This window comes from Xylocopa sonorina, chromosome 9 (assembly GCF_050948175.1).
Source record: "Xylocopa sonorina isolate GNS202 chromosome 9, iyXylSono1_principal, whole genome shotgun sequence".
NCBI lineage: Eukaryota > Metazoa > Arthropoda > Insecta > Hymenoptera > Apidae > Xylocopa > Xylocopa sonorina.
In genome coordinates, this window is record NC_135201.1 from 9556619 (window position 1) to 9572394 (window position 15776).

At 34.6% G+C, this 15776-nt stretch overlaps 3 protein-coding genes across 7 annotated transcripts; 2 read left to right on the forward strand and 1 right to left on the reverse strand.

Moving 5' to 3' along the window:
• The first annotated feature begins 71 nt into the window (after positions 1 to 71).
• Positions 72 to 6232, forward strand: Ube4b (Ubiquitination factor E4B). 2 transcript variants are annotated; one of them, XM_076901758.1, is made up of 8 exons: positions 72 to 469; positions 1199 to 1495; positions 1566 to 1967; positions 2051 to 3417; positions 3507 to 3654; positions 3722 to 4408; positions 4532 to 4853; positions 4926 to 6232. In XM_076901758.1, exons 2-8 carry the CDS (start codon positions 1214 to 1216, stop codon positions 4988 to 4990), a joined length of 3273 nt encoding a protein of 1090 aa, XP_076757873.1. In that variant the 5' UTR covers positions 72 to 469; positions 1199 to 1213; the 3' UTR covers positions 4991 to 6232. The 2 variants fall into 2 exon arrangements, with proteins under 2 accessions (XP_076757873.1, XP_076757871.1); XM_076901756.1 differs by having other exon boundaries at positions 73 to 425.
• Positions 6233 to 6523: 291 nt separating this feature from the next.
• Positions 6524 to 10224, reverse strand: LOC143427578 (uncharacterized). The gene is made up of 5 exons (XM_076901827.1): positions 10026 to 10224; positions 7610 to 7724; positions 7393 to 7519; positions 7139 to 7310; positions 6524 to 7057 (listed from the first exon to the last, which is right to left on the reverse strand). The coding sequence occupies exons 1-5, from the start codon at positions 10088 to 10090 to the stop codon at positions 6820 to 6822; spliced, it is 717 nt and encodes a 238-aa protein (XP_076757942.1). The 5' UTR covers positions 10091 to 10224; the 3' UTR covers positions 6524 to 6819.
• Positions 10225 to 11403: 1179 nt separating this feature from the next.
• Positions 11404 to 15479, forward strand: Mlf (myeloid leukemia factor). Of its 4 annotated transcripts, XM_076901941.1 has the most exons (7): positions 11405 to 11733; positions 12254 to 12458; positions 12539 to 12827; positions 12914 to 13055; positions 14373 to 14468; positions 14970 to 15029; positions 15297 to 15479. In XM_076901941.1, the coding sequence occupies exons 1-6, from the start codon at positions 11681 to 11683 to the stop codon at positions 14986 to 14988; spliced, it is 804 nt and encodes a 267-aa protein (XP_076758056.1). In that variant the 5' UTR covers positions 11405 to 11680; the 3' UTR covers positions 14989 to 15029; positions 15297 to 15479. The 4 variants fall into 4 exon arrangements, with proteins under 4 accessions (XP_076758054.1, XP_076758055.1, XP_076758056.1 ...); XM_076901939.1 differs by lacking the exon at positions 14970 to 15029 and having other exon boundaries at positions 11404 to 11733; XM_076901942.1 differs by lacking the exon at positions 14373 to 14468.
• The last annotated feature ends 297 nt before the right edge of the window (positions 15480 to 15776 follow it).

Consider the following 15776-nt stretch of genomic DNA (forward strand, 5'->3'; position numbering starts at 1 on the left):
CGGTCGAGGGTCGACGATCATTTTGAATCGGACGGCGAGAACCTGGCGATATGAAAGGAGTCTAAGCCAGGGAAAGATGTTACCTGACGTGGGATCTCTTAAAAGTAGTTACCATTATCAATGCGAGAGAGCGTTCCGTCGTATGTTAGTTGCTCAGCTGTTTTGAAGAATCGACGCAGCTTGGCAGTGATTATCCGTAACGCGGCGTAGAATTGCTGCTTTCACGTCCAAACGCAAACAGATGTGGAGTGGCTGTCCAAATTTTTGACATATCTCGTCCAAGATCCCCCGAGCAGCGAAGACACCTTTTCTATAAAATTTTTCTAGCACCAGCGAACGTGGAGTCACAGGCGGTCGTGTCAGAGGTTAGAGAGACTAAAAGAAAAAATAAAGAAATCGCCATGAGCGAGTTAAGCCAAGAGGAAGTGAGTACCAATGCACCGTTTCCAATCGTTATTCAATAGCGTCCGTAAGTCCGTTTTGTTGTTACCATTCCTTTCGCTTTACGCTTGCTCTTTTCCATTCGAATTTCGTTACATGAAAGGAAAACTGACAGGGACTGTTCGCCAGGGCATAGGAAACAATAACAGGATTAAAGGGAGAGAGAAAAAAGGGAGAAAAAAAAAAAAATAGCGTCTCATTAACGAGACAACAATTACAAAATAGTCGTTGTTCCGCTATGGTATTGTGTCGAGATAATTATGTAACGATAACGAATTGAAACCGTTTTCCCGTTCGAACAATGTGATTTTCACCGATAATTCTCCTTGTCGATCGGTCGTCGCATTTATTTTACATTTTTCACAGTGTAAACAAAAATGTTGCGTTTCGCCAGTTCGAGGTGTATACGCGTGATATCGCGTTTTTCACAGAAAATTCATTCTGCCTGAAACGATACAATGTTTATAGTTATTGGGATGTTGTCATCCGTGCAGGATTGCTCTTTGTGTTCTTTGTCTGGGATATAAATAGAGTAACTTTCCGTGTTCAGGTTTTACGTAGGTCTAATTGTTATGTCACCTCCTTTTATGTCCTGTTGAACGATACGCGTGCAATAGAAACGAAACGATAAATAAATTCAAATTACTGTTAAAATTGTGCGATTCGTAAATTCAGTCGAAAGACAATCTAGTGATAGATGTGACGAAGATGAAAGTTAGGGATCAAGTAATCGGACGTTGGTGTGTTTAAATTGTAGGTAAGGAAAAGACGCATGGCTCGATTGGTAGGCTTAGACAGCATCAGTTCGGCAGCCAATTCAAATCACAACAATGGCCCAGTTTCACCGAATACACCGGGTCCATCGAAAGCATTCGCGGAACAGATAATATCGCCGCTGAAACAGCAGCAATTCCAAAATCCCGAGGTACCAATGGAAGTGGAAGAAAATAGTGACAAACAATGTAGCAGCAGTTCTGGTGTAGACGTAGATTCAGGAATTGAAAATATGGAAGTCGAAGAGTCCGATAGAAAAGAGTTGAAGCCAAGATCACGTGTAGGTACACGCGTAGTTCTGTAAACGTAACGCGTGAAGCAAATTATTGTTACACCTGTTCGATTTTCAGACTACAAGTTCCAGTACAGAAGTGACTATGGAACAAATACATACAGTTATCTCGCGTGTACTATGCATATCATGGAAAGAATCTACAGAGGGTTGTATATTCTTACCGCAAACGGCGGCATGTGCACCATCGACGAAACTCGTTGATGCCACAGAGATTATTAATCAAGCTTTAATGGAAGTCTTGTGCATGTTTATGAGAGACGAAGATCCTCTAAAAGACATTAACGTAGAAACGTCAGATCGCGAGGATAGTCCTAATAGTCAAACGAGTCCGTTACAAAGTCCGGTTACGACATTTTGCCGTTGTGATATTTGCCGTAAGTCGTCGCAACCGAAAAGCCTGATCTATTTGCTAGATTGTTATTCAAGGGTTGCAATCGAAGAACGAAATCACCCAAAGGTATCATCGATATTACTTGGTAACAAACGATAGCATTCGTTGTTTGTCGACGATATACTCATATACTATTTTTTCTTAAACAGAAATCGAGTACACCACCATTGTCCGATGTACTGGCTGTTCTAAGGGCACAGTGTGTTCAGTATTCCAGTCTTGTGCTGCAAGGCCTAGTCGGCATTTTTCAATCCTCGACCATGTACCCGTTGTCCATGACGCCACTTCTGTATCCAGTACTCTCGCAAAGCTTACCCCGAGGCTATTTACACGAGCTTGTCGCGAGAACGCACACGAATTCAGCAGTATTCCACAAAATTTTCACGCCACTGTTACAAGGCCTGTATCTTTCGATGCAGCAAGCCAGTCTGATCAGAAATACACATCGAAGGCCGATCGAGGCGTTAGAAGAGTTAATAGAGATCCGCTGCGGGCCGAGTAGTAACATACGACCAATTTGCCGTTTAATCGTTCATCAAATTCAATTTTTACCCGATATTATGACATCAGCAGCTGGCAGAGAAATTACGACGACGTCTCTTCTCGGACCTTTTCTATCGGTGTCAGTGTTCGACGAGGATCAAGTGAACGTGGCCGAAAAGTTCTTCAGTGGTAACCCGTTCGTCGACAAACCGATCCATTTAACGTTGCAACAAGAGCTAGAGAGTACCAGAACGTCGCTCCATAAGATATTTCATGCGATACTCGCGAGTACTAACTGCCGTGAAGCTATGTTAACATACTTGGCGACATTGTTACGTTACAACGAGAAACGTGCTCAAATACAGACGGAGGAATTCTCTCTAGCCGGCGACGGATTCATGTTGAACTTGTTATCAGTGTTACAAAAGCTTTCTGTGAAAATCAAATTGGACACGGTAGATCCATTGTATCCGTTTCACCCGGCGTGTTTCGTCGAGATAAAGAATGACACAAGGCTGAAGCTCACGTGCCAAGAAGTTGCTGATTGGTTGAAACATTTACAGAGGACACACAAGTGGGTCGAGCCAAAGTTTCCGACACAATGTTGGTTCCTTACTCTACATTGTCACCATATAGCGTTGTTACCGGCTTTACAGAAATACCAGAAAAAGCTGAGGATTTTACGCGAGGCGCAGAAAATGCTCGACGATCTACAAGCGACTGAATCACAATGGAAAGACAGTCCTTTCGCTGGTCGTAACAAAGAATTGGTAGAACGTTGCAAGGAACATCTGAAACAGCTTGGCAAATCGAAATCGTGCACTGACGCTGGATTAATCGATCCTGTCTTATTGAGAAGGTGCTTGCACTTTTACATTTCCGTCGCTGAGATTTTGCTAAGTCTACTGACACAAACTCCGCCGGGAAATCCTATTCCTGAACTGCCTTTGCCTCAAGAGGTTCCGCAAAAGTTTACAGCACTACCAGAATGGTATGTCGAAGATATTGCAGAATTTATATTATTTACCCTTCAGTAAGTACTGTTCTCCATTACGTTAACAAATACGTACAACAGTCACTTGCATACTATACTATTCTATTGCCACTTTTTATTTCTTATAGATTCAGTCCTAGGGTAATAGTAAACAATATGGATAATTCTCTCATCACATGGTTACTTGTTGTAGTTTGTACTCCGCATTGTATACGAAATCCATATTTAATAGCAAAAATTATTGAAGTACTATTCGTAATAAATCCGAATGTTCAGGTAACTCCAACTTCAAGTATAAACCAAGATACCTTGTTAAACGATATTTGATAAATCTTTATTGCAGGGACGAACTGAATCACTTCACGATCAAGTAATGGCACACCCTATCTCTAAAACGCTACTGGCATCGTATCTAATGAAATTCTACACAGACGTCGAAACGACCGGCTCCAGTTCAGAATTTTACGACAAATTTTCGATTCGTTATCATATCAGCTTAATATTAAAATCGATGTGGGAAAGTCCGGTTCATCGGGAGTCGATCATAAATGAAAGCAATAACGGGAAGCAATTTGTCAAGTTTATCAATATGCTAATGAACGACACCACATTTCTACTCGACGAGAGTTTAGAATCATTGAAGCGTATCCATGAGATCCAAGAGTTGATGTCCGATATTAAAGTGTGGGCGACGTTGTCCCGTGAACAGCAACACTCGCGGATGAAGCAATTGGCTGCGGACGAAAGACAAGCCAGATCGTATCTCACTCTGGCTAAAGAGACTGTTGCCATGTTTCACTATCTAACAGACGATATCACTGAACCATTTCTACGGCCGGAGTTAGTCGGGAGATTGTGTGCCATGTTAAATTTTAATTTAAAACAATTATGCGGACCTAAATGTAAAAACCTAAAAGTACGGATACCACAGAAATATGGATGGGAGCCGAGAGCTTTACTTAGTCAATTGGTCGACATATATTTGCACCTCGATTGCGAGATCTTTGCCGCTGCTTTGGCTACCGACGAAGTACGTTTATTATAGTATTAGGTCGTGTAACGTATGAAATATCCATTTACCAAACGTTTTAGTTTTCGTCGCCCCACATGTACAAACTATACGTGAATGCTCTAACGAAAGTTATCATTTTAGCGTTCATTCTGTAAGGAACTATTTACCGATGCCGCAAACAGGCTAGAAAGATCAGTAATCAAATCTACCATAGAAATTGAAAGATTTATAGCGCTAGCGGAACGTGCCGCAGATATTGCCAGGGATAATCGTGCGCGTGACGAAGATTACGGCGATGCACCGGAGGAATTTCGAGACCCGCTTATGGATACACTTATGGAAGAACCTGTTAAACTTCCATCTGGTATTGTTATGGATAAAGCAGTTATTATTAGACACCTTCTTAATAGTGCAACAGATCCTTTCAGTCGACAACCTCTTAGCGAAGATATGCTTATGCCAAGTGAGTAAACCGAATATTATTGGTTTATAAAAGTAGAATATGTCGATTAATAATACTTGATAACGTTTCTAGTGCCCGACTTGAAAGAAAGAATATCAATGTGGAAACAACAAAAGAAAAAATCGACGAACATATAAATTGTGATCCTGAATGCAATAACCATTTCACGGAAACATCACGGTATTGCGTAGCTGATGTCGTTACTACACGATACATTGTACCAGCCCATAGATGTATCATTCTGTGTGGTAATTGAATATACAGTGCAATGATCTCGCTAATGTGCAAATATTGCGCTCAATAAATTTACGGTTTTTATACATTAAAACGTTAAACAGACTACAGCTAGGTAACTGCCTGCACATTACTCTTAAAGAAAAAGGAAAGATACTTTTAAAGAACATGTAAATAATTGCTGGTCGATAACATCATTACCCAGAGAAATTAAAATCTTATTTACAAACTTAGCACTTGTTCCTTTATACGTTCTAAATACATACGAAACTATGGATACAAAAATTTGAAAAGAACCATAAGAACACGGTAAATTAAAGTGGTTTAGAATCAGGAGGAATTAATACTTTTCTCGACCCTTCCGCTTGAAATTTAATAATTCAGGAATGGAACGGGAAAATGAAAAAAACATTATTTGATGCAAAATTTATGTAAAAAAATTCGTATGAAATATTACTGAGGCAAAATTGCTACTAAAGTCTCGTTTTAAATGTTTAATATGTGACATGTTGCACGTAAAAAAAAGAAAAGATAATTTGCAGCGATTACGATTCTTTCTAAAGATGTACATGGTAAATGTATCATGCATATTCGTTCAATAAATTTCATGAGCAAAGATCTGTATCTATGTATATAATAATATGTTACTTGAAACAATTCCATCTAACGCGCGAACTATTTTTTTCCTTTTTTGCAATATGAAAATTGTACGTATGATATCATATAAAATTTTCATTCTATAATTATGCTTTTTCAATTATAAATTCAAGCGTCTCTTTTACTTTAAAACTTTAAGTATGTATTTTTACATTTTACATTTCTGAAGATGGTGTGTACACCAAATGACTGAAAATTTGTAACATTCCGAAAGTTTAAGGGAACCATGTTGGACTTCCAAAAATATACTTTATAGTTCATTATTTTCAGATAAATTGAAACTTGCTTTCTTGCGAATTATACTTATATAATCATACTTTCATGTCCAACTACCAATTACTGGTGTTACATAAATTTATCATTAAATAATGTTAAAAGCCATTACAATTACCAAGAAGAACGACGGTTTTTATTATATCGATGTAAATACTAAACATAAAAAAATATTTCATACCATTTAACAGTGTTAAGTAACATAGAACCTAAATGAACATTCACATAATCTAAAATAGATAACTTTCATTGTTATTAATATTCAAAAAACAATGTTATTTGTTATATTCTTATTTTATACATTATATTCATAAAAATGTTTGAAATGTTTAGTTATATATATATATATATTTTTATCTTATATAATAATCGTGCTACAAAAATATTAAGTGAAGCATTTAAAAGTAATAGGGAATATCGAGTCATTATCAAATAAATCGCAACATCAAATTAATTGCAATATCATTTGCAAATAATCCATGTATCCTCGTTTTTTAGATAACAATCAACTTATCCGCTGCAAAAACTGTTCACATCATATTTGTAAACACATCAGTCATGTAACAAAAATAAAATGGTTCATGAAATTAAAGAAATCTCTAGATTAAATAAATCTAAGTTACAAGCTACATTATTGTACATTATATAGAAAAATATAGTATTTAAATAATACTGATCTGCATATCTTATTTGTCCTTAAAAAAATATGAAGATTAATCTTCTCAGGTGAATAACTTTTTTTCGGAAAAGTTATTCATAAATTAATCTTTTAATTGACTTTGGTTTAAGAAGTTTAATTGTATTAAAAATCTTTTTTTAACGATTGTCCTCTACCTAGTCCAATTAATTTTAATTTGCTTTCCCAAGTAACTTTCCCCCTCCCAATACCCATTGAGCTACTTATCGATTCTAGGTCCTCGATACAAGAATCTTCACTTGCTTCTATCATCATAGCTTCAGAAAAACCACGAGGAGCTCTTACAGGTTTATGTTCTCCATATGTTTCTTTCAATATTGTTTCAGGAGTACTGCGTGGAGTCCTTGCAATAAATTAGAAAGTTTCAGTATTTATGTATACCATCTAATCAACATCAAAAGATAAAAAATTCATAATTACACACATTAAATCAAGATTCCTTCTGGAACTATCAATATTATCATGCGCATAATAAACATCGCTTGCAGAAATCGTAGAACTATCGTCGACTTGCGTATCCCAATTTTCTGTAGAATCTATCGTACTCGAAATCTCTGAGTGCAAATTGAAATTTGTTGCACCGTGCTTTGTCGGCTCTGCAAGGAATATTCTAATGTATAACCAATTTTCTAGAAAAATGATAGGAGATACGAATGAAATAGAAAATCGAGAGAAGACCTGGATACATTTCCGAATTGAATACATTGCGTGAGGGGCAGGTAGTAATATGTTCCTTTAAATCTTCCTTAACCAAACGATGAGTGGCATTGAATGGGCACATGGCTCTAAAATCTCCATTATATCGCTATTGCAAAAATTACATCTCTTTTAATATTATATATAATACTTTATGTTCGTTTGTAACAAAGTACATTGATGTCAATAATTGGCTTACTTTTTCGCACTTGACAATGTGCTTTTGAAGGCGAGACTTTGCGATAAAATGATTGTCATAATACGGGCATTTCACAACTGGATCAATGAATGTACGACAACTGTACATTTTCAAACTATTATGAAGATTTATAATTGTTTAAATACAAATAAAAAATAGTAGAAATATATCTTATTCTACGAACTTTTATCACATTTGCTGTTTATATTCGTAACCGAAATTACGAACGCGTTTCGATAGATCGATTAAAATCGATCTTACATCGACTATCATCGTTAAATCGATTCGAACGAGATATTTAAATTTTAAATTCAAATACCAAGTTATAAATTGTTTTTATCCCTTCGTAAAAAAATGAAAAAAACTGCTCCATGTTTCATACATTACGTTATGTTCGCTAAATTTGTTAACCTATTAGTATATCCGTAATTAGGAATAAAAATAAAAAATTTAATTGATAAAAAATTATTTATTAAATTATTGCCATAAAAACTGAATTTTTCTGTTTTTTTTTTTTTATATCGTATTTCATAATACTATATCCCATTTTCTTTGAGAATGTATCCTCTACATAAATCCATGATCAAAGCAAGTATCGTTACGAAAAATTTAGCACTTTTATAAATAACTACGACAGTACATGTATGATAAAGTTGATCCTAACATATTATAGAGGTCTGATATTTTTACTCTGCATTTGTTGCTTTCACGTTTAAAAGTACAGTATATCGTTTCGAGTTCTACAGAGAACGGGGTTAAAATTATAATTTTAATATAATATCATTCGGTTTCTTTTTATAGTATAGTGTATATTTCGATTGAATTGCATCCTGTACTTTTAAAAAATATGTAATACAATAATTTTAGTCAAAATTACGTCGATAATTTATAATTGTTTTGAATTACACATTTTTTTTTTTCTAATAGCAATACCAAACGACGAAACAATATTCTATTAGTTCGTTATTAATGTACCATAAGAATTTATTTATTGTCTTATTGTGTAAATTTATCAATTTATAAAATGTGAAAACTTTAATGACAGTACCGAAATTATATAAAACATTTAAGATATGCATATACTCTTTTATAAATAATGGTACTTAGACTTCTAAACAATGAATTAAATTATTATAAACATATTTAAATATATATATTTAAAATTCACAATTTTTTTAACACCTATTTTAGGTGCGAAAATATTATGCTTATTAGTCATGTTGGAGAAACTACAAGTACGAATTCAGATTCTGAACGGTGTAATTACTTTGTACATATCAAAGATCATCACATTACTGGAAATGTTATCTCCAAATATTTATTGTATTATAAATATTGGTACTATGATATACTAAATGAGAAATAAGTTTCGTAGTTTTTCAAAAGTAACATGGTAATGCTTGCGTGAAAAAGAATACAATAGAAATGAAATCATTGTGAACTTAGAAAGCGAATTTAAATGGTATCGATTTGATCGATGTAATAGACAATCAATAACAATCCACATGTGATGAAAATAAGAAACTTATACGATTTTATGTATTAGATAGGCTAATAGCTGCCTATGTAATTATTTGAACTGTCAAGTTCTTCTTTGAATAATACAGGACGTACATGTATGTTTGTTACAAATAAGGGAGGGGATCTACAAGTAAACAGGCAACAACATATAAAATGCCTAGAAACATATTTAATTTTGCTGTTTGCTTAGGCACACTCTGAATCATATGCGGGCTCCTGAATTGCTTTTCTATTTTAAAGGCAGTTGGTAAAGTAATTACTGGCAACAGAAACCAAATGGAATACCTTAATGCAAGCACCACCAATGTTACGTATGGTGTGAATAGTAGAAAAGCATACAAAACATGAGATACGGTATGACCTATTAAAATAGCTAGCGTTACTATTCCTGCCTTTTTGTCGCTCTCCAAATCTCGTGTATTGTTACTATGTAGAATAGCTTCTGTGTTCAGCGCGAGAGGAATAGCATAATATATTGTACCCAGTTCAATGTAACCGGTCTGAGCCATGAATGCGAATAAAACTGAAATCGGTCCGAATATAACTAAAATAAGAACGTCGCCTAACGCAATATATTTGAATCCTATTCCTCCAGTGTAAAGGAAAGACGAGGATAAGCCTCCAAAGTACAAAAGTGCGAGATGTTCCATTTTCGCAGGGGATATAGTAGTTAATAGAACGAAGCCCAAGCATCCTGCCGTGTACAGCAATGCCCCTAGCGAAACTAACTCATCCTTTGACAAAAGTTGATCCACCAATATTCTGTCGTCACTTTTCCGACTATCCACCCCTTTTATATAATCAAAGTAAGTATTTACCACGTTGCCAGCTCCATGTACGCAAAAAACTGTATATACTGTTAAGATCAATGATATCCAGCTAAAATTTGCTAAACCGGTTAACCGATACGCCAGTGCAGATCCGAGAAGCGTTGGCATCAACGAAGCGCTCAACGACCATGGTCGTACAGCTAAGAAGTACGAGGACAACTTCATTAACGGAGAATCCAACGTCGACGACGTTACGGGTACACAGTTTGCGTTGTTCGACATCGGTTTTCCTCCAATTTCTTTAGTAGAGGCCCAAATACCATTGGACATCATGCTTTATATTATGCTGAAATATAATAATGCTGATATTAAAGTATATAAGATGACGCTTGGATTCTTCTGGACAATGTGCGAATTAAACTTATAAATTAAAGGAGGCTTACATAAAGAATAGTACGCTTATAACACCTCCTTATGATGCATCAAACTTACATAATAATAAAAAAAAACTTTTAGTGAATTTTATTTCTACATACTTGTATCATTGATATGTGGAATACGTTTTGTCATTATTTATAACAAAAAACGTGGAATAAATGTACAGAATAATGTGGTCAAAAATTATTGTAATATAACTGCAGGATTCTACAGGGAAACTTCTACCTGATTAAAAAAGTATAACAATACCATATCGCTATTTATATACAATATTAACGCTCGAGTGATTCGATAAAACAACATATTTTCCAATGTAAACATTCAACAAACGAGACCAACTTACCTACCTACTATTCTTCCAGGAGAGAGAAAGTTTGGTTAGAACAGTCTCCATAATTCCTTGACGAGCGTTACATTTTTTAAGTACATCTTCGTCATCATGAATAATTATTGACTATTTAAATGAAGCAATGTTCACATAGTTAACATTTAAACTTCGCGTCCCAAGAAAAATTTAGTTTCTCTTCTTGTATATGTTCCATGTAACGGTGACGTGTTTTCATTAATTTGCACGTGGCGCTCTCTGAAATAGTCCTCACCCCTGTAAAGTCACCAGCATCGTTAATGAGCCTTGCTTTCTCAAAAAGCGATCGAAAACGATTCGACTCTTTAAAAATGTATACAAATTTTACATCACCTGCAATTTACAGAATACTCTACAGGTTTAATTATTTCAATGTAAATTATTCCAAATGATTTCTCGATTCTCCGTTATTCGTTACATCATCAACCATAACGTTCTGCAGAATAATTATTCTATTAAATAGAAACAATAAATGTATGAGTTTGATTCTTCTTTATTATCGAGTCTTTTATTATTTTATAGGACAAACTTATGTGATAATCGAAGTGGATAAGAGAAGAAGCAATCTCAAGGAAATTACTTATAATTCCTCTGCATATGAATAAGAAGCTTAAGTATATTGAAATCTATTTAAAAAATTCTGTATGTATCCAATACGGTAGCATATTGGTCGAGATACGGATGGTTCATGAGAACAAGCCACAATGCTGGAAATATACATGTGGATATAACTACAGCAAGTGGATCCATTTACTGTATACTGTTCGCTTTACGATTAATAAACGGTTGTGTTTAGGCAGCTGTGGACGTTCGTTTCGGGTTTCTAAGTTCCAGAAATTTCTAGAGCACAGAGTTCAAGTGGAATTCTCTACGAAAATTGATCTCGTTTGATATCGCGACTAGCGTACGCGTTACCAAGTCTTCCATTATTGATCGTAATTTTTTTAACAAGTAATATCCGATCGACTGTTTTCCAAAATGTCCTTGTTCGGATCACTGATGGGTGATCTCGACGATGATCCTATTTTTGGGTGAGTTAGAGGAACTTCTCGCTGTCTTCGTTCTCCTTTTTTATACGAATAGAAAATGCGTACGTCGAATAATTTATTTTTATCACCGTTACGAGCAGAAGCGATATTTTATTAAATTTATTGCATAAATTTGCGAAAGGGTGCTCCAATCGTTTCCATGTCACGGTGAAACTGTGTGCACAGACTTCAAGGGCGGAATTATTATCAAAATATTGTTGTCCGTGAGAAATTACATTTTTTCTTTTTTTTTTTTCCAGTCCTATCAAAGCATGGCTGACCAGATGTAACTGTTCTAAACTTCAGATGGAAATTCGTTTCCATAGCAATTTATTTCTGTTTTACTTTCTCTGTTTGCTGTGTTATGTAACTGTCTTTTTTTTCTGCAATTGACAATATGTTTTACTAGAAATTTGCTTTCTTAAGTACACATTCGTACATGTGTATACATGGATCAATTATGGAGGTTCTGTTAGGATAAAAAAAACGTATACCACATTTGTCATTGTCATTCTTTTTGTAGGTCTCACATGCAGTCGATGAGGCACATGAATAACATGATGAATTCCTTGTTCAACGACCCGTTTGGCATGATGGGTCATCCTGGTCACAATGCCATTACCGACGGTAGCCAAAGGAGCAGAGGTCACGTAGACGATCTTCAAATGATGCCATTTGGATTTCCACCGATGCCGTCATTTAATATGAACAATCTGTTTGCTGACTTTGTGCGTAACGAATATCTTAATTACGATGATCCATGAGAAAGATGTCCATTGAAAATAATAGAGTCATAAAAATGTTTCAGAATAATATCGCATCCGGTGGGAACTGCCATTCCTTTACTTCTAGATCTGTAATGACCATGGCTAGTGGCCCTGACGGTCGCCCACAGGTGTACCAAGAGACTATGTCCACAACAACTGCTCCTGGTGATGTGAAAGAGACAAGAAAAACTGTTTGCGATTCTCGTACTGGCGTAAAGAAAATGGCTGTGGGACATCACATTGGGGAGAGAGCTCATATTTTAGAAAGAGAACAGAACATTCATAGCGGTGAACAAGAAGAGCACCAGGAATTTATTAATCTTGAGGAAGGTAGTTGATTTAGAAACGTTGTTACAAGTGTTCTGGCATAACTATCCTCGTAATTGTCCACGGATTAAAAAACTTTTATCTTGTAGAGGAAGCTGAGAGTTTCAACAATGAGTGGGAATCGCGTACACGTCGCGCAGCTAACGCAATAGGCAATCCTCGCTATGTTAGCCACGGTCATCGAAACCGACCTGATCATAGACAGCTGGCTCTACCCGATCCATCAGGAAGGTTAGTTTGTTAAATTTTTCTTGGCATACATAATACATTCTGCAAAAGAGAAGAGAAAGTATTTTTAAAATGAAAAAACGTCTATCTGTTTCAACTTTTGTGTTTATAACGGTTTTTGAAATTAATTTTTAATCAGTTGTCGATGCATGCAGTAGGGCATGCACAAATTACGCGTACGCATTGTATAAGCGTAGAGATATGTTGCATAAAAGATTATGTATGCATGCATAGCAGTATTTAAATGTGTAGCATACAACCTATTACTGATCAACTCAAAATTTATGCAGCGTGCATAAGAAATCCAGAAGACGAACCAGTAAAAAAAAGTGAAATGGAGAAACGGGATCGCATCACACTATGTCACTTCTATCTTACTTTCTGCATTCCCTAATCCAAATTTTGTATTAAACATTAAAATAAAAATATTTAGGCTTTAATTTCTATTTCTTCTACGTAGTTTCAATATAAGCATGACAAGCAGGCATATGTTTATTACATTACTGCATTTTTGTGATATTCGAATCTTTAGACTTGTATTAAATGCCATGTGTCAAACACCTTAAATTATAATTTATTGTAACGCTGTTGCGTATATATACTATTAATAACGCTATTTAGCAACCTTCGAGGAAACGACTGAAAACGATGCTGCAGGCCGAGGTCGAATCATTTTTTACCCATAGTTGACACAATTTATTCATTATGCATACTTTAAGTTGATACAAAATATTATCAGATAATGTTTATAGAAGAGAGAACATTTGCATTGAAAAATGTAAATACTTCTTTTTTATAAACGTATGTAATTTATAAATATTACTTTTATCTATATACCATTTATACATAAAATATTACTTTGTTTTTGCATCTGAAAATTCAACAAATAAGCATACGTGACTAAATCTTTCCTTGTTACTGTTGTATTGAATACTATCTGCTGCACAGACATTGAAACTCTCCACATAATACTTCTTTCGTGTTAATACGCCCACATGGATAAAAAATGATTCGATATTGGCTGGATGATGATTAATGTACATGTATAACGATACAGTAATAAGTTAATTGTGACATATTTCGTAATTTCAAATCTCGCTAAAAGTAGGTATTTCATAGCAATGTAAAATCTTTAAGACTAATAAATAATGTATCAATAAAACATGTAATATTGGACTTAACATTTTTTTTTTTTATTTAGTAGAACGTATACGTGAGAAACATGATTTTCAAACTTTAAATATTTTTCTGCTCTATTTCGTTGATTTATCTTATTTTTCTTTTGTATATGATTGATTTGCTTGTTATATGCTTTCATAGTCGATACTCTAGTTCTTCAAGATGGACATCTCCTAGACGTAATTTAAGATTGCTACCTCCTACATCTAAAACGTACAATCCAATTCACAGTTTAAGGTAAGTTTAGTTGTTTTGGTACATGGGAGCGCCTCATACCTTGAAGTTAATCTCCATTTAGCATTTAACAAAGGTATCCATGTGTTTGCAAGAAAAGATAGCTATAGAAAATAAGATGTATCCCAAATGGAATCTTATATCTATATAATAACATTCTTGTATAATATACTATGCGATTGCTATGTAGTATGTAGGTAAATGATACTTCTAAGTAGTAGAAAAAAATATCTGCTTGTAATTAATCTGCTGCATGCCCGTTACACTGTTCTTATCCTTTCTTTAGAGTCCTTTGCTTTGTATGTAATAATATTAAATTCAGGAGCTTTTATATAAGTGATATTTTATTATTGACTGTCTGACTTCTTCTTCATTACTTTTATTTCTTTATCAGATTAAAGATAGTCCACTGCATATCTCTCTTACAGTTTTATTATTTACTTTGTTATCTGTAATACAACAAAAAGCATTGGTATAGAATATACCATATATTGTGTATTGCAGGTACAGCCGCAAATATTAATAAAGTAAAAGCATAGTACACAATGGTGACACTTTTGCAACGTAAGTACGTTGCTGTTTCGTTTTACATTTATATTTTTGTACAAATATCTCCAATTAACTACCGTAATTTTCTGGATATGTTTATCCGGTGTTATACTACTGACTTTTTGGTAAAGTAAAAATTTATTAATCGTTTCTTACTTTTCTTACAAAAATACTTATCAAAATTTTTTGTTACACATGGTCTAATTACATCACCATTCCTTTTAAGTTCGTGTACAATTTTAATGAAACCAGAGAAATATATTGAAGTTTTCATGTTTACAGTTCGAATTCATCCGGTCACACTGAATCTACTAAACCTACGTCAGCAACAACTGCAAGTGTGATAGGAAACCGAAAACGCAAACATATACCGGATGCTAAAGATTCGAAAAAGTGTCACGTTGTATCAGATAGTAATGTCTAGATATTTTATTCAATCATATAAACTATCTTCCGACACTGCAGGATACTTTGGTAAAGTTTTTTTTTTATTTCATGGTATCTTTGAAAGTATTTTTAAAATTAATTTTTAATAAGTTATCAATCCATGCAGCAGGGCATGTACAAATTACATGGTGTAAATTGATATTAAGTCTAAAAAAGAATTTGACAAACGATTTCTTGAATCGTGTTCCTATAAAATTATGAATATGAGTTGTAGTACGCTTTTTGATGTTTTACAGTTCTTTTTTTAAGAACGAAAATGGAAAGTAATGTTTTAATTTCATATCGAAGGGTCGCATTAGTAGGTAGCTCACCAAA

Coding starts and splice junctions, on each gene's coding strand:
- Ube4b (XM_076901756.1), top strand. CDS start 402: ATGAGCGAGTTAAGCCAAGAGGAA. Junction 4,409..4,531: donor CTGCTTTGGCTACCGACGAA/GTACGTTTATTA, acceptor TTATCATTTTAG/CGTTCATTCTGTAAGGAACT. Junction 4,854..4,925: donor CGAAGATATGCTTATGCCAA/GTGAGTAAACCG, acceptor TAACGTTTCTAG/TGCCCGACTTGAAAGAAAGA.
- LOC143427578 (XM_076901827.1), bottom strand. CDS start 10,090: ATGGTCGTTGAGCGCTTCGTTGATGCCAACGCTTCTCGGATCTGCACT. Junction 7,520..7,609: donor ACATTGTCAAGTGCGAAAAA/GTAAGCCAATTA, acceptor TTTTTGCAATAG/CGATATAATGGAGATTTTAG. Junction 7,058..7,138: donor AGAAGGAATCTTGATTTAAT/GTGTGTAATTAT, acceptor ATTTATTGCAAG/GACTCCACGCAGTACTCCTG.
- Mlf (XM_076901939.1), top strand. CDS start 11,681: ATGTCCTTGTTCGGATCACTGATGGGTGATCTCGACGATGATCCTATT. Junction 12,459..12,538: donor ACAATCTGTTTGCTGACTTT/GTGCGTAACGAA, acceptor AAAATGTTTCAG/AATAATATCGCATCCGGTGG. Junction 14,469..15,296: donor AATCCAATTCACAGTTTAAG/GTAAGTTTAGTT, acceptor TCATGTTTACAG/TTCGAATTCATCCGGTCACA.